General features: G+C 38.4%; 2 protein-coding genes and 1 pseudogene across 2 annotated transcripts in view; 2 read left to right on the top strand and 1 right to left on the bottom strand.

The window, feature by feature from the left end:
• NDUFB5 (NADH:ubiquinone oxidoreductase subunit B5) overlaps positions 1-244 on the bottom strand; it is a 40,185-nt gene extending 39,941 nt beyond the window's left edge. Inside the window, exon 1 of the mRNA XM_037821737.1 lies at positions 42-244. Coding sequence (XP_037677665.1) covers positions 42-165 — 124 coding nt within the window. The 5' untranslated portion in view covers positions 166-244. The remainder of the gene's footprint in view (positions 1-41) is intronic.
• Positions 245-325: 81 nt separating this feature from the next.
• MRPL47 (mitochondrial ribosomal protein L47) overlaps positions 326-26,927 on the top strand; it is a 29,015-nt gene continuing 2,413 nt past the window's right edge. Inside the window, exons 1-6 of the mRNA XM_037840075.1 lie at positions 326-460; positions 4,495-4,646; positions 5,174-5,234; positions 6,988-7,084; positions 20,281-20,411; positions 21,994-22,089. Coding sequence (XP_037696003.1) covers positions 363-460; positions 4,495-4,646; positions 5,174-5,234; positions 6,988-7,084; positions 20,281-20,411; positions 21,994-22,089 — 635 coding nt within the window. The 5' untranslated portion in view covers positions 326-362. The remainder of the gene's footprint in view (positions 461-4,494; positions 4,647-5,173; positions 5,235-6,987; positions 7,085-20,280; positions 20,412-21,993; positions 22,090-26,927) is intronic.
• Positions 7,326-8,424, top strand: LOC119537566 (annotated as a pseudogene).

Genomic DNA, 26,927 nt, shown 5'->3' on the forward strand with positions numbered 1-26,927 from the left:
CTCTAACCCTGCGCGCGCTTTCTCCCAAGGGCAGCACCCACCGACAGTCTTCGGAAAGGTACGTGTGAGGAAGCCCCCAAATCCGAGCCGAGTACCGAGCTGGCGGCCAGACAGAGCTGCCACCGCAGTGACCGAAGCCCGCTGCAACAAACTCATGACCGCCATAGCTACTGCGGGAAATCGGCAGAAGCGGAGAGAGTAGTGGGAGCGGAGGGGGCCAATTCACCAGTGAAGGCGAAGGCAGAAGGCGGCCATGTTGACTGAGGGCAAGAGCTTCTTCCCGTTCCCTCCATCCTATCGGCGTGGACACCGGAAGTGACGCTATGCTGGCAGAAACGCAATTTGCTTAATTATGCGAAAAAATGGCGGTGCCTCGTTTGGCTGTAGTTTGCCGAGTGGTCTCAGAAACCCTGAAGGCTTCCAGAGCGTTATTAACTTCTCAGACCCCTGTTAGTCCAGGGTAAGTGGTGTGAGGAGTGGTTTTGTCCACGTCTCCGGCTTTGGGCCGTCCTTGGTTGTCGAGATGCTGAGAACGGCTCAGGGATGTAAAGACCGCCTGGATGGCTGAGCCTGAACTCACCTCCGTGAGGACTGACCTTGGAGAAGTTCACCCGCCTCCGACATTTCCGTCCCTTCCTCAAACATTTTATTGCCGCCTTCTGTGGACCAGGCAGAACTTGGGGTTTGTAAAATGCCCAGTATTTTTTTAATTAAACCGAAGGGTCCAGAAGCATCGTGTTGGGCTAGGTGAGATGGGATGAACTTTGCTGTGGAACTGAAGGATTTGTCAGGTTTGGATGTATAAAAAAGATGGGCCCTTTGTATTTCCAGGGCCTGTCACAAGGAGATTGTTTCAGTAAATGTTGCAAGAATAAATGAAAATAGCCAAATGAATGGAAAGTCGCCCCATAAATGTGAGAAAGGAATGTTTCACGTATGGTATTGATTATTTCGATGTGAAAAAAGCAGCTTGTTTTCTGGACAGACCGATGGTTTTTTTACTTTAGGGTGTATGTTTTCATTCTTTTTATTGGCATTTGTCAGTAAGGAGTAGATTTTTTATAAAGTAGAGTATATCAGTTTTGTTTTTTGTTTTTTGTTTTTTCTTTTTTAAAGGAAGTAATGCATCTGCTCATGAATTCACAGACAATTTCTGAGTATTATATGCTGCTCCTTCTAGGAGATAAGCAATTTTTCTTTCATTTTGCAGAGACTCAGACGTTGTGACCTGATCAAGGTGGCAAGCCTGGATGAATGGTCTCTTAAACCTCATCTTTTTTCTTTAAAAACTAACCCAAGTTTTAAAAAAAATATTATAAAAAGAATAGCTGTTCATTTGCAGGCCATTTGGAAAATGGAGTGAAGCATTTTAAAGAAAAATTTAAAAATCAACTATATTCCCACCACTCAGAGAAAAAGAGATTTCCTTCCATTCTTTTAACTTTGCATACATATAAAAAAATAAACATGCATTTTTGTGTTCTACCATTGTTTACACAACAGTTTACTTTTAAAGATTTCAAACCCAACAGAAATATTCCAAGTGTAGTGTAAAGATTAACCATATGCTTGCTCTACACCTAGATTAGTCAGTAACATATGTCGCATTTTCTTTATCCCTTTATATTTATGATTTTTTTTTCCAAACTATTTGAAACAGGTCAAAGTTGCAGAAGTCATCATGCTTCAGCATGTATCTCCTAAGAACAAGGACATTCTATTAGTTCAATGATAATGTTCAGGGAATTGATTGTGAATACACTACTATACCACTAATGTGATACTCTTACACTGGTGTAATATTAATTACTGTATGTGGCATGCAGTCAGTCCAAATCAAATGTCCTCAATTGTCCAGGTAATTCCCTTTTTTCTTTGATTCAGGATCATAATAATCAAGGACCATTTATTGCATTTAGTTGTCATGTCTCTTTAGAGTCCTTTAATCTAGAATGGTTCCTTTTTTTCTCTTTCTTGACATTGACATTTTTGACAAGATCAGTCTTTACAGAATATTCCTCCATTTGGATTTGTCTGATTGTTTCCTCATGATTAGATTCAGGTTAAATATTTTTGCAGGAATACAACATGTATGATACACTTCATTATTTTGTTTTAAATCACTCCCCCAGGTCATTATATATTATTTTAAAACATTTTTAAATTAGTGCATAATAGCTTTATCAGGTGGGTACGTTATAATTTATTTAGCCATTCTCCAGTTGTTGCATGTTTGTTATAATCAACTTTTTTATATCACAAATAATGCTTTAATAGACATCATAATTTATAAATCCCCATCTATGATAATTTCTGTAGTTGCAGTGTCTAGGTGAGGAATTACTGAGTTAAAGGAAGTAAAATTTTTAGACTTTGGTATGTATTGCAAAATTGACCTTCAGAATGTTTTTACCTGCTCATATACTTACTAGTAGTGTATGAAGTACCTGAAAATTTTATCTTAAAATGTAATTATGGATGGAACACTGTTGGTGCCCAGGTCGGTGAGGTTTCCTCGCAGGTTCTGCTCCCCCTCAAAGGCCTTGAACAGTGAGTTGAAGTTGCCGGCACCGAAACCCTGGAGAGGGAGAGGAGAGGTGAGCTGTGGGCCCAGAAAGCCTCCCGGGCCACCCCATAGGTACCCTCGGGCCTCTCTGGGGACAGGCCGTGCCTGGTAGTTGTGGCACTGAATGACTTCCAGGAAGAGCATGGGCCATTCCTGAAGGGGCTTGGTGAAGATCTGCAGGAGGTGTCCTTTCTTGTCATAGTCCACCAGGATTTTCAGCTCCTAGAAGGAAGTAGGGGGTTCAGCCAGGGGAGGCTGTGCCCTCTAGCCTGACATGGGTGGGGGATGGGGGATGACCTTGGCATATCCATAGGGGCTTCTGCACCCCAAAGCTAAGAAAAGACTCCTTTCTCCTGCAGCTCCAGACATCTCCAGATATATCCCCTAATTGTCCTGTTACCACCCACCTACCACCTTCCATGACTGTTATGGGTTGAACATGTCTCCCGAAAGTCACCTTCAGGTGGTAACCCCCATCCTGAGAGTGAGGCCTTATTTGGAAGCAGAGTCTGAAGATGTGATTAGTTAAGATGGGACCAAACGGGATTAGGTTGGGGCCAAATCCAAGGCAACTGATGTCTTTATAAGAGGAGAGAATTTGACATGGACAGATAGACAGACAGGGGGAGAAGGCCTGGTGACCACTGAGGCACAGTTTGGAATGGCGCTGCCACCCACCAAGGGATGCCAAGGAAGAAGGCAGGAGGAGGCCAGGAGCAGCTCTCCTCTGCAGGTTTCAGAGGAGCCTGACGCTGCCATCCGGATTTCAGACGTCTGGCCTCCAGGACTACGAGACCCTGACTTACTGTGGTGTGAAGCCACTTTGCTGCAGCAGTCCTCGGACACTGAGGCACTGTCTAAACCACCACCAGCATCCCTGGGCCACCCGCGGCTTCCTCGCAGGCCTCCCTACTCTCCCTCCTGCCTCCCCCCAATCTGTCCTCCCCATAGAAGGCAGAGGGAACTTTTAAAATCAGATCACATCTCTCTCCTGTTTAAAACACTCCAAGGAAAATTAGAACCCTCACGTGATGCTGGCAGGAATATCAAATGGTACAGCCTCTTTGGAAAACAGTCTGGCAATTCCTCAAAACGTTACACATGGAATTACCATGGGACCTGGCAATTCCACTCCTGGGTATGCACCCAAGAGAAATGACAACACATGTGCATGCAAAAACTTGTACACAGTTGTTTGGAGCAGCACTATTCATAATGGCCAAAAAGTGGAAACAACCCTATTGTCCATCACCTGGTGAATGGAGAAACAAAATGTGGCATGTACGCTGGAATATTATTCAGCCATCAAAAGGAATAAAGTTCTGATACATGAACAACATGGATGAAGCTTGAAAACATGAAGCTGAGTGAAAGAAGCCAGACGCAAGGGCTACATGTATGATTCCATTAATACGGAATATCCAGTGTAGGCAAATTCATAGAGACAGCAAATAATCAGTGGTTGCAGGGACTGGGGTAAGTGGAGGGATTGGGAGTGATGCCTAAGGGGTGTAGGATTTCTTTTTGGGATAATAAAGCTGTTCTAAAATCATTGTGTGAGGAATACACAATTCGAGAAGCATACAAAGAGCCACCGAACTGTACACTTTCAATGGGTGAATTGTATAGTATTTGAATTATATCTCAATGAAGCTGTTAAAAACATTTATCTCAGTAAAGAAGCCAATGGCTTCTGGCCACAGGAAAAAAAAAATGTAATTATGTAAATATACTACCTCAGAAATTATAGCCCGGCAACCTCCTACAATGCAGTATTAAAAATTCTTTTTTTAAAGCATTTTGAAATTTTATTTTTTATTGTGCAGAGACCCTGAATAGGTTTTTAACATTGTAAATGAGGAAATGATTCAGATCCTAGCTATAAAATCCAAATGTAAAACTTTAATGACTTCTTTACATGTGTTCAGTTTCAGGTTTGTTCTTAGTTTGTTGCCTAAGGATACACCAAATGCCACATCTTTTCACCAGTGTAGATTACTTCATACCACGTTGTCAAGGAAAGGACTAGAAGAATTTTTTGATGACCCAAAGAATTGGGGGGAAGAAAAAGTGAAATCTGGTGAGATATTTGGGTTGGTCAATATTAAATATATTTGTTGAACCTGCTGTCATTCTGGAATTATTTTTATAGCTTGGGAATTATTTAGGTGTTTCCTTTTTCTGATTTCCTTTGGGAACACATACTGGAGAAAATGAAAAGGGCAATGTAATAGTAGAGTTAATATTCTTGGCAATTAAGGTTTAGAAGAAGAATAGGTTGAAATTGTTAACTAAAGTTAAGTTTGGAGGTTTGTTTTAGTTTTCATTTTTTAAAGATTAAAAATTTTTATAACTATTTTAACATTAGGGTGTGAAAATATATCCTATACTAATGCTAACATTTTTTCAGTGCTGATGTCAGTCACTTCACTAATATTTTCGTATGTGTTATCTAATTTAATCCTCACAGAACCTTATAAAATTATTAGCTATCATTATACATTTTACAGATAAGGAAACTGAGGTTGAGAGAAGTTAAAGAATAATTTGCCAAAGGGCACATAGCTAGAAACGTTATTTCATGTTCTGAACTTATCATTTTAATAGGTGCTTCTTGGACCTGTCAGCAATTAAGGAACAAAAGTAATGAAGATTTACATAAACTCTGGTAAGTATACTAAGTACACTAGCATCTAGATGTTTGAAGTATTTGTTGTATAACCATGAGTTAGAAGCCTTGCATATACCTGTGATGTAAAAAATTAAATAAGATGATTTGTTTTATAGTACAATAGATGATAACTGTGATATACATATATCTATATATATATATACACATACATACCTATGTGTGTATACTATATACACTGAAGATTTTTAAAATTTGACAAGTTAGATTCCATTGAGACAGATGTTTCAGAGTTCTCGAGTAGTTGGGGGTCTAGAAATTTTACTATAACTTCTACCAGTTATAGTAGCATTTAACTAGTAAAATGAAATGGGGGAAGTAGTTGGTCACCTTCAGACCTCCCTTCTTTTCATTACATTTTGCATAGTCTCAGATTGTTTGCATATTTGTTTTGGGGGTGTGTGTTGGAAGGTGCATTTAAACTGGAGTTTAGGAAAATTTTTCTGGCAGGTTCTCATGATGAATTAGAGAAGGTTGAGGGGATTTAAGACAAGGTTGCATTTTTAATTGACTGTTTAGCCCAAAGATATGTTTTGTTTGGTCTGTACTGTGTTTTTTAAGTTGGGAAATTTCAAACAAAAGCATGGATTTTAGGCTTCTTTTTAATCATCAAACTAATGATCTGGCAACACTGGACCTGCATTCCTACCTGCTAACTACTGGTTAGTTGTTAAGTGGAGCAGTCCACACCACTTTTCCTTACCTATCCTGTTGTTCACTTGTGATTGTTATCCCCTGATTTAAAGGGACATTTACCCTTTAACCTACATGGTAGATTAAAGAATTATGAAATGCTTGTAAAAACTAATGTTACAGGTTTATTCATTATTGGAAAATAAGTTGTATTAAATCCCTGATTTTGCAGATTACCAGTGAAGGGATAGTTAGAACTGTTTCAGTATTCATCAAGGCTAAAACCAAACAATTTATGTTCTGCCATTCCTTCCCCAAATCTATCTTCTTTAAAAGCTAAAGTACCACAATTGCTTTGTCTCCTTTTCAGTCCCCTCCACACTTATTTCCTTTCCATCCCTCCAGCTCTGATTCTCAAACAGAATTATTTAAAAATGCTACCTCCACTTCAACTTTGCTGCTTCAGTACCTTTGATTATGCCTGGTTTACTCTCCCATCCTAACAAATCCCATGTCCTCCTGGTCATCTTAGCCAGAAGAGATGTTTCATTTTTCCCACTTATTTCTTCTGGTACTTGTTGTCTTCTCCACTTAATATACCACATCATACAATATGGTAGAGTAAAAATAGAATGGGCAGTCCAAGTTTTGAATTCTGAGGTCTTTGTGACCCAGAATGCCTGATTTCTCTCAGCCTTAGTTTCTTCATTTAAAAAGTGGAAAGAGTATCTACTTCAAAGGCTTGTTGTGAGAATTACATGAAAGAACATATATAAAGTGCTTAGCACACTACTTGGCATATAAAGCGTACTCAATAAACGGTATTTTTCTACCATCTCTTCTCTTCTCTCGGAATGTAGGGACTATGTTTTATGCTCTTCTCTAACTCTCCTAGCACTTAATACAGTGTGTAGTAAATGAAAGTTAATTAAACAAATAAGCACAAATAATAGCTCTGAATTAGTCTTTGTAATGATATTCCATATTATCAAGATTTCTAAAGGCTTTCAAGTACAGATCATTGATTTTAATGTCAGAAATCACATCTTTATTAATATAACCACGTAATAGCATCACACACTTTGTGTTCTTGATATAGGTATGTCCTGTTGAAAGAAAGAAACATGCTCCTAACTCTGGAGCAGGAGGCCAAGAGGCAGAGATGGCCAATGCCGAGTCCAGAGCGGTTAGAAAAGGTAAGACTTGTGGGAGACTGGAGACTATTATGTGGGATGAAAGTAAAAACAGTGAGTGTATGGTTACTATATTTCTCGTCAAGTAGATTTCTTTTTTCTTTCTTTCTTTTTTTTTAAAAATTTGTCTTTAAGTTTTAGACAGGTTAGGCCAGTTATTTAAAAAAACAAAAAGCTTTATAGGAGGTATAATGAATGTATCATAAAATTCATTTGTTTTGATGGGAGGACTAGGACAGCCAGGTAGAGCCACAGCTGCAGCAGGAAGGCCCACTGATGGCTTGGGGCTGTATGCTGTGAACCTCACAGGGAGGCTGCCTGTGTGCGACGGGACCAGCAGCATGAGCAGCGGTTATAGCAGCCTGGAGGAGGATGCCAAGGACTACTTCTTCACTGCCAGAACCTCCTTTTTCAGGAGAGCCCCCAGGGCAAGCCCTGCACTGGCCAGCAAGACCACGACTGAGAAGCTGTGTGAAAAAGAAATTCGTTAACAGTATTACTTCAGTGTATCAGTGCGCACTTGAAATTTGACATTCGGATGTGGGAAAAGAAGGAAACCCACAATTACCCCACCAAAGAGGAAATCAAAGAGAAAGTTCATGAATACAATTTAGCAGTCACAGACAAATTGGGTTGGAACTCTGCAAACCTCCACAGACTTCTCAGAACCCTGGAAAACTCTCTCACAGTGGCAGTGGCTATATGCATACCCTTCATAGCAGCACAAGCACTGTCAGGGAATTGATCAAAGCCCTGCTCAAAAAAGTTCGTCGTGACTGATAGCCTGCCAAGTTTGCACTGCCACAGGAAAGATTGGGTCTATATCTGCAAGCTCTCAGACCAAAAACATCCACTCGTTTGGTAGCAGGGCCCAGGACAGATACACTTAGTTTTGTTCTTTGTGAACGTGTCATTGGAGAGTGGGAAGTTTTCAGCCTTCCAGAACTACAGAATTTGTTGCATATAAATTCTGAGCAGCCACAGTACCTGAAGAGGTGCTATATGGCCTACAAATACTATCTTGAAGAAGCTCTCAGCAAGGTGTGGAAGTCTGATTAAAGCATGGGGCTCACAGCCACTCAGGAACTGTGCAGGCTTTTTGGAGTGTGTGGAACATGCTCAACCTATGTACACAATAGCAGCAAGCATCTCTTTCATTGGACGGCTGTTTTCTTGCCCCAGGATACAAGGAGCTTCTCATCTATACCTAGATTTAGTTCCCAAAACCAGGTCACACAGCATTCTGCATCTTAAGTCGCCTATGTATGGGACTCTGCAAGCTTGTAATATTATAGCCCAGTGGTGTTACTGCTCAGCAAGCTATGAATCTGTGGTCATTGTTAAGCCATATTCTAGTATGCTTTGAAGCATGAATCCCACCCCCCCAACCTCTTTTTAAGTTATTTTAATTGTGTGAGGATGGTATGATGATGTTAAGTTTAGAATATGCAAATGATTTTTAAAAGCTTAACAAGGAATCTATTTGACTACTTGCTGTATGTTGAAACTACCTGTTTTAATGTTTTGTGTTGTTTTTTATGTCAAAGGAAATAAGCCATTTGAATTGAAAGGCACAGGAAGCTAGGAACTCTGAGGACTTTGTGAAGGATTTTGTAGGAATTTGATAGCAAAAGTAAAGAGCAAGTTTGGAAGAAGACTGAGTTGAGATAGAGAACTCTGGGGACAGGAGCACATGGTTTGTGTGATAAATTTATGTAGAGGAGAGTAGTGTATTTGCTTGTAAACAAGTTAAAACATTCAGTTTTGAGTTGTTGAATCCATTTTAGGATTGTTTAATTTCTTAATGCATAGAATGTGGGAACATATCTAAACCTGAAGGAGGAGCTCATCAACTCTGGAACTGATAAGGAGAATCTGGCATAAGGAAGCTGGAACTGACTTCTCAGGGTGAGCTACTTGCCCCCTGACTTTTCCCTTGTGGGATGGAAGGTCTGATTAATGTAGCTACTCTGGGTAGCTGGAGAAGTTTCAAAGAAGTTATGACCATTTGTTAGCTCCCATTAAGTTGTAGTTTTTCCCAAGGTGGGTTTGGGGGTTAAAAAAGGGGGCGGGTGAGGGGAAATGGTGGGAACAGCTGTTTTTCTCTTGATTGTTAGTTAGGAGGTTTACTAGGTTAAGGACTCAGGAACTTTGTGACTATCATTCTTTATATTCCTCCCTTCTTTTGTTTTCCCTTTTTTCCCCTTCTTTCCCCCCTCTCCTTTTTTCCTTCCCTTTCACTCTTCTTTTCCTTCTCCCTTTTATAAATTAAAGCTGGTTTTTATATAATGTAGAACAGGGATATTGATTAAAGAAAGACTACCAGAACCTCAGTTCTGAAGGACTACTTGACTGTAATTAGGAGTGCAGCAAGAATGGTAGGGAAGTACATACCCAGCTGACCATATGACAGGGGTTCTTTATGAAAGTATTTATTTTAACAAAAGTGCATGTTTCTGCTATGTTCTTTGATGCAATCTTGTGGGACCAGTCATATTAGTGTTGATTAGATTTTGGAATCTATTGATTGTTTCCATGGAGATGTGACTCAGTCAACTGTGGGCAAAATCTTGATGGGATAATTCCCATGGAGGTGTGGCCCTGCCCATTCAACATGGACCTTGATTAGTTCACTGGAGCCCTATAAAAACTCAGACAGAAGGAACTCACAGCTAGCTGTAGCTGAGACACATTTTGAAGATGGCCGTTGGAAGCTGACACTGACATTTTGGAGAACACCATTTTGAAACGCAACCTGGGAGCAAGCAGATGCCAGCCACGTGCCTTCTAGCTAACAGAGGTTTTTGGACACCATCAATCATCCTTCAGTGAAGGTACCCGACTGTTGATGCCTTACCTTGGACTCTTCATGGCCTTAAGACTGTAACTTTGGAACCAAATAAACCCCTTTATAAAAGCCAATCCGTCTATGGTGTTTTACATTCTGGCAGCATTAGCAAATCGGAACAGAAGCCTTCATTAATTCAGGTTAAATAACCTTATTTTATGTAGCCATTTATCTGAGAACAGTGAGAAAGTTATGCTTTGTTTCCAGAGAGTCATTAAGTAAGTCTACTTTTAGTTTAGGTATGTTTTGTTTATAAATTCCCAAGGAATTGTTAACACATTGATATCTAAGGGGTTCTTTTTGAAATTCCAAGGAGAGGACTACAGCCTGGCTTCCTGGTAGAGTTTGCTAGTGCCAGAGTGCATAATAAAAACCTAGTTCTCCAAAATCCAAAGGTGTGGTCAGTAATAGTTGGGGACTTCAGTACACCACTGTCATCAATTGATAGAACATCTAAACAGAGGATCAATAAAGAAACAGAGAACTTGAATAATATAAGTGAACTAAATCTAACAGACATTGTACCCCAAAACAGCAGGATATGCATTCTTCTCAAGTACTCATGGATCATTTCTCAAGGATAGACTTCATGTTGGTTCACAAAACAGATCACAATAAATTTTAAAAGATTGAAGTTATACAAAGCACTTTCTCTGATCATAATGAGATGAAGCTGAAAATCAATAACAGGCAGAGAACAGGAAAGTTCACAAATATATGGAGGTTAAACAACATATTCTTAAACAAGCAGTTGGTCAAAGAAGAAATTGCAAGACACATCAGTAAATATCTCTAGATGAATGAAAACAAGAACACAACATATCAAAACTTGTGGGATGCAGTGAAGGCAGTGCTGAGAGGGAAATGTATAGCCCTAAATGCCTACATTAAAAAGGAAGGAAGAGCTAAAATCAAAAACCTGACTGCATACCTGGAGGAACTAGAAAAAGAAGCAACAAGTTTGCTAATCCCAAAGCAAGCAAAAAGAAAGAAGTAACTTTATCTTAGAGCAAAAATGAATGAAATTGGGGGGTGGAGGGGGAGAGAATAGAATCAACAAAACCAAAGTTTTTGCTTTGAGAATATCAATGAAATTGAACCCTTAGCTAGACTAACAAAGAGAAGTTGTAAATAAATAAAATCAGAAATGAGTGGAGGCATATTACTGCTGACCCCACAACTGATGAACAACTGTATGCCAACAAATTAGACAGCCTAGATGAAATGGATAATTTTCTAGAAACATGCAAAGAACATTCACTGACTCAAGAAGAAATAGGAGACTTCAACAAACCAATGACAAGTAAAGAGTAAAGCGATTGAATCAGTCATCAAAAACCTCCTAACAAAGAAAAGCCCAGGACCAGATGGCTTCACAAATGAATTCCACTGATCATTCCAAGAAGAATCAGTACCAATCTTGCTCATACTCTTCCAAAAAATTGAAGAGGAAGGAACACTACCTCTTTTATGAAGCCAACATCACCCTAATACCAAAGCCAGATAAAGACACTACAAGAAAAAGAAATTGCAGGACCAGATTCTCTAATGAATATAGATACAAAAATCCTCAACAAAATACTTGCAAATCAAATCCAGCAGCACATTAAATGAGCTATACACCATGATCAAGTGGGTTTTATTCCAGGTATCCAGGTGATTCAACACAAGAAAATCAGTTAATGTAATATACCGCATTAACAGATTGAAGGGAAAAACCACATGATCATTTCGAATGATGCAGAAAAAGCAGTTGAAAAATACATCATCCTTTCATATTAAAAACACTTCGAAAGAGGAATAGAAGGAAATTTCCTCAAACTAACAAAGGTTGTATATGAAAACCCCACAGCTAACATTGTATTCAGTGGTGAGAAACTGAGAGCTTTCCCTCTAAGATCAGGAACAAGACAAGGATGCCCACTGTCACAACTGTTATTCAGTGTTGTGCTAGAAGTTCTAGCTAGAGGAATTAGGGAAGAAAAAGGAATGAAAAACATCCAAATTGGAAAGGAAGTAAAACTTTCCCTATTTGCAGATGACATGATCCTATATTTCAAAAGTTCCAAAAAATCTACAACAGAGCCACCAGGGCTAATAAAAGAGTTCAGCAAAGTGGCAGGATACCAGATCAACACCCAGAAACAGTAGTGTTTTTATATGCTGGAAATGAGCAATCTGAGGAGGAAATCAATTTTTTAAATTCCATTTACAATAGCAACTAAAAGAATCAAATATCTAGTAGTAAACCTACACAAGGATGTAAAGGAAAACTACAAAACATTGCAAAAAGAAATCAAAGAAGGGAGGAGCTGAGGTGGCAGCATGGAGAGGTGTGGAATTTAGTCAGTCTCCTGGAGCAACTAATAAATAACCAGGAACAACTAGTAAATAATCTATAACAACTGCTGGGGGACAATTGTGACTATTCACACGTCGTACACCAACCTGAATTGGGTGGAATGGCTGAGATTGCAGCATAAAATCTGCAGAACCGTGACATAAAAACTGCAGAACCATGCTGGGAGCCCCCTTGCCCCATGGCAGGCAGAGTGGCAGGGCCTCGCTGTAGGAGAAAGTAGCATTCTTGGAGCAGATGAATATAGCTCAGCCCAGGTCAATTTGGGGTTTTAATTAACAAATGTGGACTGTTGAAGACAAGCTACAAACATAGATAAACCCCTAACAAGCAGCAAAGTGCCCTGAGGTTGCTCCCAGTGTAGAGGAGGTGGGTTTCACAGAGAAAAAAAATTAATTAAAAGAGAAAAGAAGGAAAAATACAGAGGCTTTTAGAGACTGCCCTTAGCCAGAAAACACCTGTTCCCTGGGAAAGAGAGCCTGTGTGTCCAGCTGCACTATCTGACAGATGGTGAAACTGGGGGGCCATGTACTGGCTCTAAAAGGGGGCTTTCCCTTTTTCTCTCTCAATCTGAGTGGCTCAGTGGAGAGAGCCTCAGCTATTTTCCATTTCCAGCACTCTGACCCAGACAGGGGTGGAGTTAACAGAGTCAGAGAGACAGAGGAGCTATTCAAATGCAGAAGATAACTCTCTGGGTGGGGGGGTAAGAGGAAGGAGGTGGGGCCCAGCTCAAGGGCCTGCCCTCCCTTCAGAACTCAGACCCCAGAGCCTGGGGGAAAACAGTCATAACAGAAACAACCTAAGCTAAGATTTAAAGGGGCCACACTTCCTTACACCAGTCGGGAGCTACAGGCTGACAGGCGCCACCTGCTGGGCAGGTTAGGAAAAGCACAGCAGCTAGAGGCCTCACAAGAAAGGGTCAACCTTCTAACACACATCCTCAGGGAAACTTGACTCTGAATATAGCCCAACTCTAAGACATGAACCCTGGCTGGTCTGGGAAAATCTGACTAGGATAATCAAGGAAAACAGATGCCTAGACAACAGAAAACTACAAATTATATTAGGAAAAATGGAGATATGGCCCAAAGGACCAAACTTTCACCTCAGTTAAGATGCAGTTGAGATATTGTTTCACTTTTATGAAATAATCAATTAAAGATTTTCAAAGAAATATGCTAAATCAAATCAAAAACCAAATCAGTGAGTTCAGGGAAGATATGGCAAAAGAGATGAAGGATATAAATAAACACTAGGTGAACAAAAGGTAGAAATCAAAAGCTTGAAAAAAACAACTGGCAGAATATATGGAAATGAAAGGCACAACAGAAGAGATGAAAGACACAATGGAGACATACAATTAGCAGATCTCAAGAGGCAGAAGAAAACACTCAGGAACTGGAGAACAAGACACCGGAAATCCTACACACAGTAGAACACATAGGGAAAAGAATGGAAAAATAGGAGCAATGTCTCAGGGAATTGAGTGACAACATGAAACACATGAATGTATGTGTCATGGGTGTCCCAGAAGGAGAAGAGAGGGGAAAGCAGGCAGAAGCAATAATAGAGAAAATAACCATTGAAAATTTCCCATGTCTTATAAAGAGGTAAAATTACAGATCCAAGAAGCGCAGCGACCCCAAACAGAATAGATCACCAAGACACTTACTAGTCAGTTTATCAAATGTCAAAGACAAAGCGAATCCTGAAAGCAGCAAGAGAAAAGCGATCCATCACATACAAAGGAAACTTGGTAAGGCTATGTGTGGATTTCTCAGTAGAAACCATGGAGGCAGGAAGGAAGTGGTGTGATATATTTACGATACTAAAAGAGAAAAACCTCCAACCAAAAATCCTATATCTGGCAAAACTGTCCTTCAAATATGAGGGAGAGTTTAAAATGTTATCTGACAGACAGACAGTGACAGAGTTTGTGACTAAGATACCTGCTATTACAGGAAATAGTAAAGGAAGCACTACAGACAGACAGGAAAAGACAGGAGTGAGAGATTTGGAATACAATTTTGGGTGACAGTAGCACAACAATGTAAGTACGCTGAACAAAGATGACTGTGAGTATGGTTGAAAGAAGAAGCTTAGTATGTGAGACACCAGAAGGAAAAAGGAAAGATTAAGACTGGGACTGTATAATTCAGTGAAACCTAGAGTGCTCAACAATTGTGATAACATATACAAATAATGTTTTTACACGAGGGAGAACAAATGAATGTCAACGTTGCAAGGTATTAAAAATGGGGTGGCATTTGGGGGAAAAATACAATCAATGCAAACTAGAGACTATAATTAACAGAAACATTGTATTATGCTTCCTTTAATGTAACAAAGGCAATATACCAAAGCAAAATGCTTATAAGAGGGGCACATTAAGGGAGGGGTATTGGACTCTTGGCATTGGTGATGTTGTCTGACTTTTATTTTACTTTAATTTAATTCTGTCTTTCCTTTTGTTGCTTTTTAGCTGTCTTTTTTCTTTCTTTCTTTCTTTCTTTGTCTTTTGTCTCTCTACCTTCTTTGACTCTTCCTCCTCCTTTGTAGAAGAAGTGGAGATGTCCTTATATAGATAAGGAGAAGAGAGGGGAAAAGGGGCATAAATGCATGATTATGTAGGGAACCATCGATTGTTTACTTAGGACAGAATGTATGGTGGGTGAACAAAACTGTCTTTTAAAAAAATGAGTTGATGAAGAAACCTTGAGGGCACTATATTGAGTGAAATAAGTCAGACACAAAAAGTCAAATATACTATGGTCTCACTGATATGAACTAATTATAATATGTAAGCTCATTAACATGAAACAGAAGTTACCAGGATATAGAACAAGGCTAAAGAATGGGGAGCAATTGCTTATTATGAACAGAATGTTCAACTAGGTTGAACTTAAGTGTTTGAAAATAGACAGAGGTGATGGTAGCATGTTATTGTGAGAGTAACAGTGCTGAATGGTGTGTGAATGTAGTGGAAAGGGGAAATTCAGAGTCACATATGTCACCAGAAGGAAAATTGGAGGTTAAAAGATGGGAATGTATAAAACAGTGAATCCTGTGGTGGGCAGTGTCTGTGATTAACTGTACAAATATTATTAATCTCTTTCATTAACTAAAACAAATGTATGGGAGATTCTGGGAAGACTGCAGCATAGAAAGAGGTGGAAGACCTAGTCTCCTCCAGAACAATTCATAAATGAACAAAAAACCAGTAAATAACCTGGAATGGTAGTGGGGAGACAAACATGACAGAACACTCAACATCCACCAACATGAATTGGGAGGAATGCCCGAGATCACAGCATAAAATCTGTAAGTAAAACTGCGGACCCGCGCTGAGAGCCAAGAACCTAGAGCTGGGAGCCCCTCCCTCACGGAAGCCGCGCCGTGCACTTTCTCAGCCCAGCCCCAAGTGAGGTTTTAGTGATAACAGTTCAATACAGACAGCAAATCCTCAACAAGCAGATAGAGACTTTTGGTGACGGCTGACCTTGGGAGAATCGGGGGAAATATTCTGTCTCTCGCTCTCTCTCTGTGGAGAAAACCTCGGCTGCTCTCAGCCCACAAGGAGTTGCAGTGGAGACAGCCTCACACAATCTGCATCCTGAGGTGAGCTGAGAGCCCCGTGGCACAGCCAAGTGGCCCAGGGCTTCCCTAGAGGGACGGTGCACACTGATGACATAGCACAGCATTTTCTCTCGGCCGAGGGAGGATCGCAGCTGGGAGGGGGGATACGCTCAGAGAACCGAGAGGCACTATGCCAAGTCTGGTGGTTTATGGGACACCGAGAGAGAGCTGCCCTTCCTCCCTGACCACCCGTGTGCGCACCCCACATTCAGGGCGGGTGACTCCAGCAGCGTGCCCAGGCTGAGCTCCAACTGAACGTACAAGAATCATTTCCCCACACTACAGACTGGAGGGATATAAGTAGCTCACAGACGCCATCTGCTGGTTATCTAGAGAAAGTGTACGTCACCAAGCTGTGCCTCTGAAAAATTAGATCGATATCCTTTAAGAACCCTATCAAGCAAAACAAATGCCAAGAGGCCAAAACAACAGAAAATCTTAATGCTTATGTTAAAACCAGATATGGAGAATCCAGCTCCAAACACACAAATCAGGATTTCGGAAGAAACGTTATTCCTCGCAAAATTAATTAAACAGGTACAATCAAAGAACGAAAACATGGCAAAGGATTTAAAGGACATCAAGAGAACCATGGCCCAGGATATAAATGCCATAAGAAAGGCCCTAGAAGAGCATAAAGAAGACATTGCAAGAGTAAATAAAAAAATAGAAGATCTTATGGAAATAAAAGAAACTGTTGGCCAAATCAAAAAGTCTCTGGATACTCACAATTCAAGACTAGAGGAAACTGAACAACATCTCAGTGTCCTAGAAATCCACAGAACAGAAAATGAAAGAACAAAAGAAAGAATGGAGAAAAAAATTGAAAAAATCACAATGGATCTCAGGGATACGATAGATAAAATAAAACGTCCAAACTTAAGACTCATTGGTGTCCCAGAAAGGAAGGAGAATGGTAAAGGTCTAGAAAGAGTATTCAAAGAAATTGTTGGGGAAAACTTCCCCAACCTTCTACACAATATAAACACACAAAGCATAAATGCCCAGCGAACTCCGAATAGAATAAATCCAAATAAACCCACCCCAAGACACATTCTGATCAGACTCAAATACTGAAGAGAAGGAGCAAGTTCTGAAAAGAGCAAGAGAAAAGCAATTCACCACATACAAAGGAAACAATATAAGACTAAGTAGTGACTACTCAGTGGCCACTATGGAGGCAAGAAGGCAGTGGCATGACATACTTAAAATTCTGAGAGAGAAAAATTTCCAGCCAAGAATACTTTATCCAGCAAAACTCTCCTTCAAATTTGAGGGAGAGCTTAAATTTTTCACAGATTAACAAATGCTGAGAGACTTTGCCAATAAAAGACCTGCCCTACTTCAGATTCTAAAGGAAGCCCTACCAACAGAGAAACAAAGAAAGGAGAAAGAGATATAGAGAATTTTAACAGACATATATAGTACCTTACATCCCAGATCACCAGGACACTCATTTTTTTCTAGTGATCACAGATCTTTCCCCAGAAGGGACCATAAGCTGAGACATAAAACAAGCCTCAAGAAATTTGTAAAAAAAAAAAAAAAAAATTTGAATATACTCAAAGAACATTCTCCAAACACAGTGGAATACAAATAGAAGTCAATAATTTTTGAACTATAACTCCACTATTTACTTCCTACATGATAAAAAATACACAAACTCTAAGGACAAATCAATGGTTTTTTAACTCAATGTAAAATACGTAATTTTAGACAACTATATAAAGGTGAGGGAATGAAGGAGTATAGGAACATAGTTTATGTGTCCTATTGAAGTGAAGGTGGTATCAAAGAAAAACAAGATTGATAGGGATTTAAGAGGTTAATTTTAACCCCCACAGCAAACACAAAGAAATTATCAGAGAATATAACCATAGAGATGAAAAGTAGAGTCTGTATTAAGAGAAATGGGGAAAGGGGCAATGGGAAGTTAAGAAAGGAGTGTAGGGTTGCTGTTTGAGGTGAAGGGAAATTTCTAGTAATGGATGGTGGGAAAGAGCATAACATCATTCTAAATGTGATTAATCCCACTAATGGAAGGCTAGGAAAGGGGCGGAATGGGAAGATTTAGGCTGTATATATGTTTCCACAATTGAAAAAAGAAAAAAAAAAAAAAAAGTCTAACTTGACGACAATTGAATGCTAAGGATGAACTTGGATGGGATTGGAGGGTGGAGGACAGGTGGCTCAAAGGGACACAGTTTAGACATAAGGAAAAGGAAATATAGAATGTAAGCATTGAATCATTGTTGAATCTCTTGTACTTCTTAGCTGGGCTTAATGGAATTACGTAAAAGAATGTTCTTGTTCATGGGGAGTACATACGTGAATTATAGTGGATGTTCAAGGATGTGTGCAGCTAACTCTCATATATTCAGAAGACAGAGAAATATATGATGAATGATAGGGAGGGAGGGAGGGAGGGAAAGAAATAATGATGTGACAGCATGTTAAAGTTGGTGGATTAAGCTATTGGGGGAGGGGGTCAGGGTATGATGGAATTCTGTGTATGGGGCTAGTATTGTTTTTGCAACTATTCATGTAACTTTGAATTTATTTCAAAATAAAATAAAATATAAAAAAAATTAAAAACAACAAAACGAAAACAAATGTATGACCCTATAACTAGAAGTTAATAATAAAGGGGCATATAGGGAAAAATATGTGCCTATTGCAAACTGTATATTACAGTTAGTAGCATTTTAACATTCTTTCATCAACACTAAGAAATGTACTATAGCAATACTATGAGTCAGTAATGGAGGGAGATTGTTAGGGATATGGGCAGATTTGAGTTTCCTATTTTTGTCTATTTCTTTTCTGGAGTAGTGAAAATGTTCTAAAAATTGAAAAAAAAATAATTTTGGTGATGGATGCACAGCTGTGTGACTCTTCTAAGATGATAGTGGACTTGTTTAGAAAACAACTAAATGGCAGATGTAAATTCTTCTCAGTTATTGCTTTTAATTTCAGTGGATTAAACTCCTATTAAAAGGCAGAGATTGGTAGATTGTATGAAAAAGCATGATCCATCTGTATGCTGTCTACAAGAGGCTGACTTTAGGTACAAAGACACAAAGAGGTTGAAAGTAAAAGGGTAGAAAAAGATATTCTATGCAAGCAGTAAACAAAAGAGAGCTGGAATGAATATATTAACAGTCATACAAAATAGACTTTAAGTCAAAAGATTACAAGAGACAAAAAAGATATTCTGTATTGACCATATGACCCAGCAATCCCAATCCTGAGTATATACCGAAAAGAATTGAAAGTAGGGACTCAGACAGGTATTTTTACACTAGTATTCATCACAGCATTATTCACAATAGCCATAAGGTGGAAGCAACCTAAGCGTCCATCAACAGATGAATGGGTAAACAAAATGTGGTCTGTCCATACAATTGAATATCATTTAGCATTTAAAAAAAGTGAAATGCTGGTGCATGCGACAACATGGATGAACCTTGAAGACATCATGTTGAATGTGAAATAAGCCTGACACAAAAGGACAAATATTTTATGATTTCTCTCATATGCAATACTTAGAAAAATAAATTCATAGAGACAAATAAGAATGGGGGTTAATCAGGAGTTGGCAGAGGGGGATATGGGGAGTTAAATGAGTGAGTTTGAGTTTGGGATGATGAAAATAGTCTGGAAATAGTGGTGAAAGGTACATGGTATTGTCAGTGTATTCAGTATCAAAGAATTGTCCCCATAAAATGGTTGAAATAATTTTTGTTATGTCTATTTTACCACAATTACAAGTAAGTAAATTATAAAACACCTACACAATAGGAATCATAAAAGGAAGAGTTGAAAAATAATAGAAGTTCCCATATTATCTTCTTTCATCTTGATGGATCTTTACAGATTGGAATCATGGTAAACTACTCCTTTGCCTATAATAGCAACTGCTGCCAAGCAGGCCAAAATATCTGCATATTGGGAGGACAGTGATTATTTGAGGCCAGAACATGTTTTTTAATATAGCAAAAGTAACAAATTATCACTTATTGGCTCATTGAGTCCTGAAATAGAAGTCACAGTGGGTCTCGAAAAGGAGTCTATAAAATTGTATCCCTCTCCAAGCAAAAGTAATATATGGAAATCTGAGCTAAATAAATTTTCATTTAAATGAAACTATATAAACTTTTTAAAAATTACAGAAAGTGATATTACAGACTCCCATGTATGCCTACCTATGCCAGAAAGATTTTTAATTTGACATAATAGTTCTCTGGAAAAAAAAAATATTCACCATAGGTTTTCTGTAGTGTAAGTCTTATTTGTTCTCTTTGGAATTCTGTTGTAGGTAATTGTTGAAACTGCATATTTCTATTCCCTTCTCAGGTGATAGATTCCATGGATGCATTAGATAAGGTTGTCCAGGAAAGAGAAGATGCCCTAAGGCTTCTTCAGACTGGTCAAGAAAAAGCCAGACCTGGTGCTTGGAGAAGAGACATCTTTGGAAGAATCATCTGGTACAAAAATTACGTTGTGACTCTTCTAAGATGAGAGTGGACTTCCTATGCCTTATTCCCCTACCTGATACATTTTAAGAAAACATTCACAACATATCAGATACATTAGAGATGTATCTCATTTATAAGCGAAGATCCAGAACCCCTTTGGAATTCCAGATATGAATGAGTGTAGCCTTTTAACAGTAGTTCAGAATCTTAAAGAGAGTCATATGACCTTTTGAGAATTTAATGAAAGTTCTGAATTCTTTTTCCAGAGAAATGTACATTATACATACAATTTCAGAGGGATATAAATCCCATGAAGCTTCAGCACACACCTGCCTTCTTCACCCATTAAAATCCTGGGATATTGAAGAAGAAGTTCTAAAGGAATAAGATCCCACCAACCAGTCACAGTTTGCATATTGCCATCAGGATAAACCCTGGGCCAAAATGTGAAACTGTGTTTTTTAACACTCCCCAAAGTGCAAAGTAACGAACATAGCAATTATATCAATTGCTTATTAATGCAAACATAATTCCATTGCCTTTTTCCCTAATTCCTTAATTGTATGTTAAAATATTTAAAATAGCCTTTTAAATGCAGAGCTCCGTCTTAAAATATACATCCAACTTTTTTTATGTCAAAAAGATCATGTGATGATAATGTAAGATACTACTTTTTGATATGTCATGTCCTTAGCTATTGGAAAATAGGAGCAGACTGTCAGCTTAATGGGGAATGAACAGAGGGAAATATAATACCATACCTATTCTGCTTAAGGCAGTAGTCTGTACCTTTTATGGCACTGTCTGTCAAATTACATATTAAAAGCCAAAATTACAAAGACATGGGAATTTTATAAGCCTAAAGTGTTTAGAAATGATTGGTTAAAAGACCTGAAATTGTCTCCTTTAACTTTTTAATTGAAATATTTTCAAATTAATGTTATGTTATGATTTTCCAATTTCTTTTCCTCCATTGAATATTATGGTTTTTTTTTTTTAGGTTTCTTTATGTTGCTACAAAGAGATAGTTAGAGATAGAGATAAATAGTTCATTTTAAATGCTGTTTGGAATTCCATTTGAGACCCCACTGTATATATGACTGTGTCAGTCACCTCTCAAAGTTAGTTTGGTAAATTTATTTACATTTTTAAAGCTCAAAACACAAACATATGTTTAGATATCAAGTTATAGATATATATGTGTGTGTGTGTGTGTGTGTGTGTGTGTGTGTGTGTGTGTGTGTGTGTCAATCATATATAAACATCAAATTTTATATATATATATATGTAGTAAAATTACCAAAAAAAAAAAAAAATACCTGGTAATGGTACACCAGCTTATGACTAGAGTTATTGTGGAAGTGGGAACTTTAGCTGTGTCTGCAGTGCTTTGGTGGGTTAGAGTGTCTGTTACATTATCTGTACTTTTCTGTAAGTTTTCAATATTTTATAATTTAAAACTAAAAATTTTTAAATCTTTAAAAGCCAAGTCCATCTCTTTTATTGAAAACATTTGGTTCAAAGAAAGTTAAGACTATGTTTGTAAAAAGTGAAAATGTGTTGTTTTCACTGTGTTTTGCTTTCTTGACAGGCACAAATTCAAGCAATGGCCTATACCTTGGCACCTAAATAAAAGATACAATAGGAAACGATTCTTTGCAATGCCTTATGTAGACCATTTTGTCAGGTGAGCACAATGACCCTTAATAATGAAACATCTTTACGTCAGATGAAATAAAACTTTTCTTTAAACTATAATTTCTATTATTACGTAAGTGATACAGTTTATTATAGAAAGATCAGAAAAATCAGGTGTTCTAGTTTGCTAAAGCGGTCAAAATATATATCAGAAATGGATTGGCTTTTTCAATGGGGATTTATTAGATTACAGATTTACAGTTCTAAGGCCATAAAAGTGTCCAAACTAAGGCATCAACAAGAGGATACCTTCACTGAGGAAAGACCAATGGCATCTGGGGTTCCTCTGTCACATGGAAAGACACATGGCCAAAGTCTGCTGACCCTCTCCCAGGGTTAGCTTCTCGTTTCCGTTGCTTTCTCCAAAATGTCTATGGTTTTCTCTCTTAGCTTCTCCCTCTCAGCTCCTGTGCGTCCTTACTTGTTTCTCCCAGGGCATTTCTCTCTAAGCATCTGGGGATCCTCTCTTAGCTTCTCCAGGGCAAAGTCCAGGCTTCATCTCTTAGCTTAGTATCTCCAAATGAATGTCTTTCTGTCTGCATCTCTGCGTGCCTGAGTCTGTGTTGGCTCTGAGCACTCTCTTTCTCTCTGAGCTCTCTTAAAGACTCCAGTAAAAAAATAAAGAACCACCTTGAATAGCCAGGGTCACACCACCATGGAAATAATCTAATCAGAAGGTCCCACCCACAATTGGGTGGGTCACATCTCAATGGAAACTACCTAATCAAACACAGTAGGTCTGCCCCAACATGAGTGGATTAAAAGAATGTGGCTTTTCTAAATCTCACATTTCAGAAATAGCTACTGTTAACCTTCTAATGTATACCCTTTCAAAAGTTTTGTTGTCTTTCTGTTCATCTGTTTATATGTAGATAATGGTAAAATCCTACTGTATTGCTAAAATGAAGGTTCGAGTAATTCAGTTGCACAAAACGTGAACTGATGTTGCAAAGTTAATGAAATGGAAAAAGAGCTAGGGAGAGTAAAGGAGCCTGTTGCATATCTGAATTCATGTTATCTTGGAGACATTTTTGGAGGGCTTGAGTATATTTCAAACAAACTGGTTATACTGTTTTTGAATCAGCTTTTCTTCATTCACTAGATCCTAAAAATCTTTATCAATAGTCTATCATAGTCTTGTTCTAATGCATAGATTTAGTCCATTATGTGCTTCATAATTTTTTTGAATCAGTCCACTATTATTGGATGTAGATGATTTCCAGTCTTTCAGAAGTATCAACAATACTTTGTAGGTATATCTTACCTCCTTTTAAAAAGGATTTGATGTGGTCTTTGGCCCTTTCAGGAGTATAATTTTTCATTATTTAATGTATCCTATATAGCATCTAGAAGACAAAAGACTTTAGAGATGCTTCCTAGAGTATCATCTGGAATCCTTTTGGAATCCTCTGAGTTTTAGGTGAGAATTCTTAATCCCAGGAGAAGAGTGGATGGAACTCAGTGAGTGAGCTAATATGTACAGATCAAAAGTAAGAGTGGGAATTACATATATAAAATACTATGTATGTAGAAAAGAAATATTTTTAAGAATATCTTTCTTCTAGTTGGTAGAGATTATGGAGAACATTTCAGAGCTACACATATTTCAATCAGGAAACAAAATCTTTTTTAAATCCTTAAAAAAAGGGGAGAGGGCCTCAACTTTGTTTTTCCAAGTAATCAAGTATTTTGGAGGGGGGCGTTCATTTTCTTAGATAAAATTTGCATACAGTGAAATGCAGTCAATTTGATAAGTTTGATAAATGTATACAGCTGAGTAACCCACCCGTATCAAAATATATGACATTCCCATCACCCCAGAATATTTCTAGCAATCCTTCCCCCTCATTTTCTCCATCCCTCAGAGACCACCATTGTTATTATTTCTTTTTCAGATCAGTTTTCCTTGCATATAAATAGACTCCTACGGTGTATGCTCTTTTATATGTTCAGCCTTAGTTTGCTCAGTGTGTCTGTGATATTTGTTCTTTTGTACAGTATATTTTTGTTATTAATAAGAAAGTATTATCATTGTATGAATATACCACAGTTTTTCCACTCTTCTATTGATGAACATTTGGGCTGTTTCCAGTTCGGGGCTGCTATAAACATGCCTCAGTTTTTCTTACCCTTTGACTCTCTCATATTATCTATTGCTAGTATCCAGTTACTTTACATTTTTCTCCTCTTTTGCATTAAACTTTACTTTGAAACAGCCCACATATTTTGCTTAAACAGCCTTTCCTTTTCTCCTACCTGCATGCTGCATCTATCTTCTAAGTCTTTATTTGAGAATAACCCAAAATGTATTTTTAAATTGCTCTGATCATGGGTTTTTTTTAAGCTCTTCCTAAGGCTTTGCTTAGACTTTGCTCTGCAACTTTTAGACTATTAAACTCACATATTTTTTTTTCCATTCCATTAGAATTTGAGAATATTGATCTCAAAATATTTTGTAGAGCAAATTTTTTCTGGGTTAAGTTTATTATTGAATAGGAAGAACATAGGGTTTCTGGTATGGCAGAGGAGCGAAGGGGTCCCCTCTGAACTTCCAGCTAATAATTACAAAAACTGAATAAAAACTTTTAAAGGAACTGTTTTAAAACACTGGAAAGCAGACAGAAACCAGAGGAGAATATAATCCCCAGAACTGCAACTGGAAAGGAAAAGAATTCCAAGTTTGTGGTTTGTTGAACCAAGGATGCTGCTCAATCTCATTACTGTGTCTGCAGAAAATGACAGATGTTGGGGGAACCACAGAGATACTTTGTAAAGTTGCTAGAGATAGGAATTCCAGGCTGGGAAAGCCTCTGGAAATTTTTTTTAAGAGGGAAATCCTAGCAGCACAAGAACCACAGCTTTTAACAACTTCCTTCAATACACTGTATTTTTAGCAAGAGTTCCTCAAAAAATGTTACCTCTTCCCCAAGAGCTTATATCCACTCCACCCCACCCTGCTTATTTATTTAAACTTTTTTTTATTGTGAAATGTGTATATGCAGAAAAGTGATAAATTTCAAAGTACAGTTTAACAAATAGTTATAGAGAAATTTCACAGTATGGTATGAGTTACAGTTCCACAGTTTCAGGTGTTTCCTTCTAGCTGTTCCAATATATTAGAGACTTAAAAAAAAGTATCTATATAATGATTCAGTTGTCAGAATCAGTTGTTAAATCCTGTCTTCTCTGTTACAACTCCTACCTCTCATTTCATCATTCTTTCAGTCCTCAGTGATATTTGGGCAATGGCCATTCTAACTTCATGTTTAAAATAGGTGTCGACATTATGGGGTAGGGAGATCCATCCGGTGATGTTCTTGGAGAGACTGGTACCTTTGGGTTTTCCGGCTTAACTGGCATAGGAACAATCTAGAGGTTTTAAATTTCTGAAGAATACACTTATTGAAACTTTTATAGAGTCTCAGATAGAGCCTTGAGTATTCTTTAGGGTTTGCAGGGATGATACTGTTGGTTGGGGCTTGGCATACTATGGCACTCTGCAATATTTAGCTGAAGCTTACATAGGGTAACCTCCAGAATAGCGCCTTGACTCTATTTGAAATCTCTTTGGCACTGAAACCATATTTGTTAACGTTTCTTTTCCCCCTTTTGGTCAAGAAGGCATTGTCAATCCCATGATGCCAGGACCAGGGTCATCCCTGAGAGTCATGTCCCACATTGCTAAGGAGACTTACACCCCTGGAAGTCATATCCCACATAGAAGGGAGTGTAATGACTTGATTTGCCGAGTTGGGCATAGAGATAGACCACATCTGAGCAACAAAAGAGTTCCTATGGAAGTGAATCTTAGGCATAATTATAGGTATGCTTAGCTTCCCCTTACAGAAATAAATTTCATAAGAGCAGGCCTCAAGATTGAGGGACTTGGCTTATTAAATGGGAGTCCATAGTGCTTGAGAGAGTATTAGGAATTCCCCAGGTGAGGAAGTTTAATAGTTCTGTATTTTTTATTCAGTCCTCAATTGACTTTGCAAAAACTGTTTTATTATCTGCCCAACATACTCTCCACTCATATCCTGGAGCTGCTGTCCCAGTCGTTTTCTGCCTTTTCTCTAGTTGTTACATTTGCTCTGCCTCTCCTTTTCTGCCGTCTTCCTTGTATGTTTTTTGTTTTGTTTTCTGTTTAATTCAATTTTGAGATATACTCACATACCATACAATCATCCAAAGTGTACAATCAGTTGTTCACAGTATCATAGAGTTGTGTATTCATCACCCCAATCTATTTTTTGAGCATTTTCCTTGTACCAGAAAAAGTGAAAATAAGAATAAAAAATAACACCCAAAACACCCCCACCCATTTAGTTTTTTGTCCCCATTTTTCTACTCATCCATACATACACTTGATAAAGGGAGTGTGAGGCTTTCACAACCACACTGTTACCTCTTGTAAGCTACATTGCTATACAATCGTCTTCAAGAGTCAAGGCTACTGGATTGCAATTTGATAGTTTCAGGTATTTACTTCTATGTACTTGTATCTGTTTTAGAAAACAATTTAGGCACTGCAGTAGCCACCTCAGCTACCTTCTAAATTTTCCCCACCCCCGGCCTAGAAGTCTTGAGCTGCAGCCTAAGGCCCACACCTCAAGCTGCCAACGCCCTCCCAGAGCACCCGGTGTTGCCTAGTGGTGAAGGTGACATTCAGCTCAGATCTGGCTCAGAAGGAGGCCAAGAATGATGAGCCCAAGCAAGAGCTTTGAGGATGCTCTTAATCATCCTCTCTCTCACCCCCTACACCATTGCCATGAACTGCAAGTACCCAGATAAAGTGGTACCAGCTGGCCAAAGTAGAGCCTGGTGTTA

This window comes from Choloepus didactylus, chromosome 1, assembly GCF_015220235.1.
Source record: "Choloepus didactylus isolate mChoDid1 chromosome 1, mChoDid1.pri, whole genome shotgun sequence".
In the NCBI taxonomy this organism is placed as follows: Eukaryota; Metazoa; Chordata; class Mammalia; order Pilosa; family Megalonychidae; genus Choloepus; species Choloepus didactylus.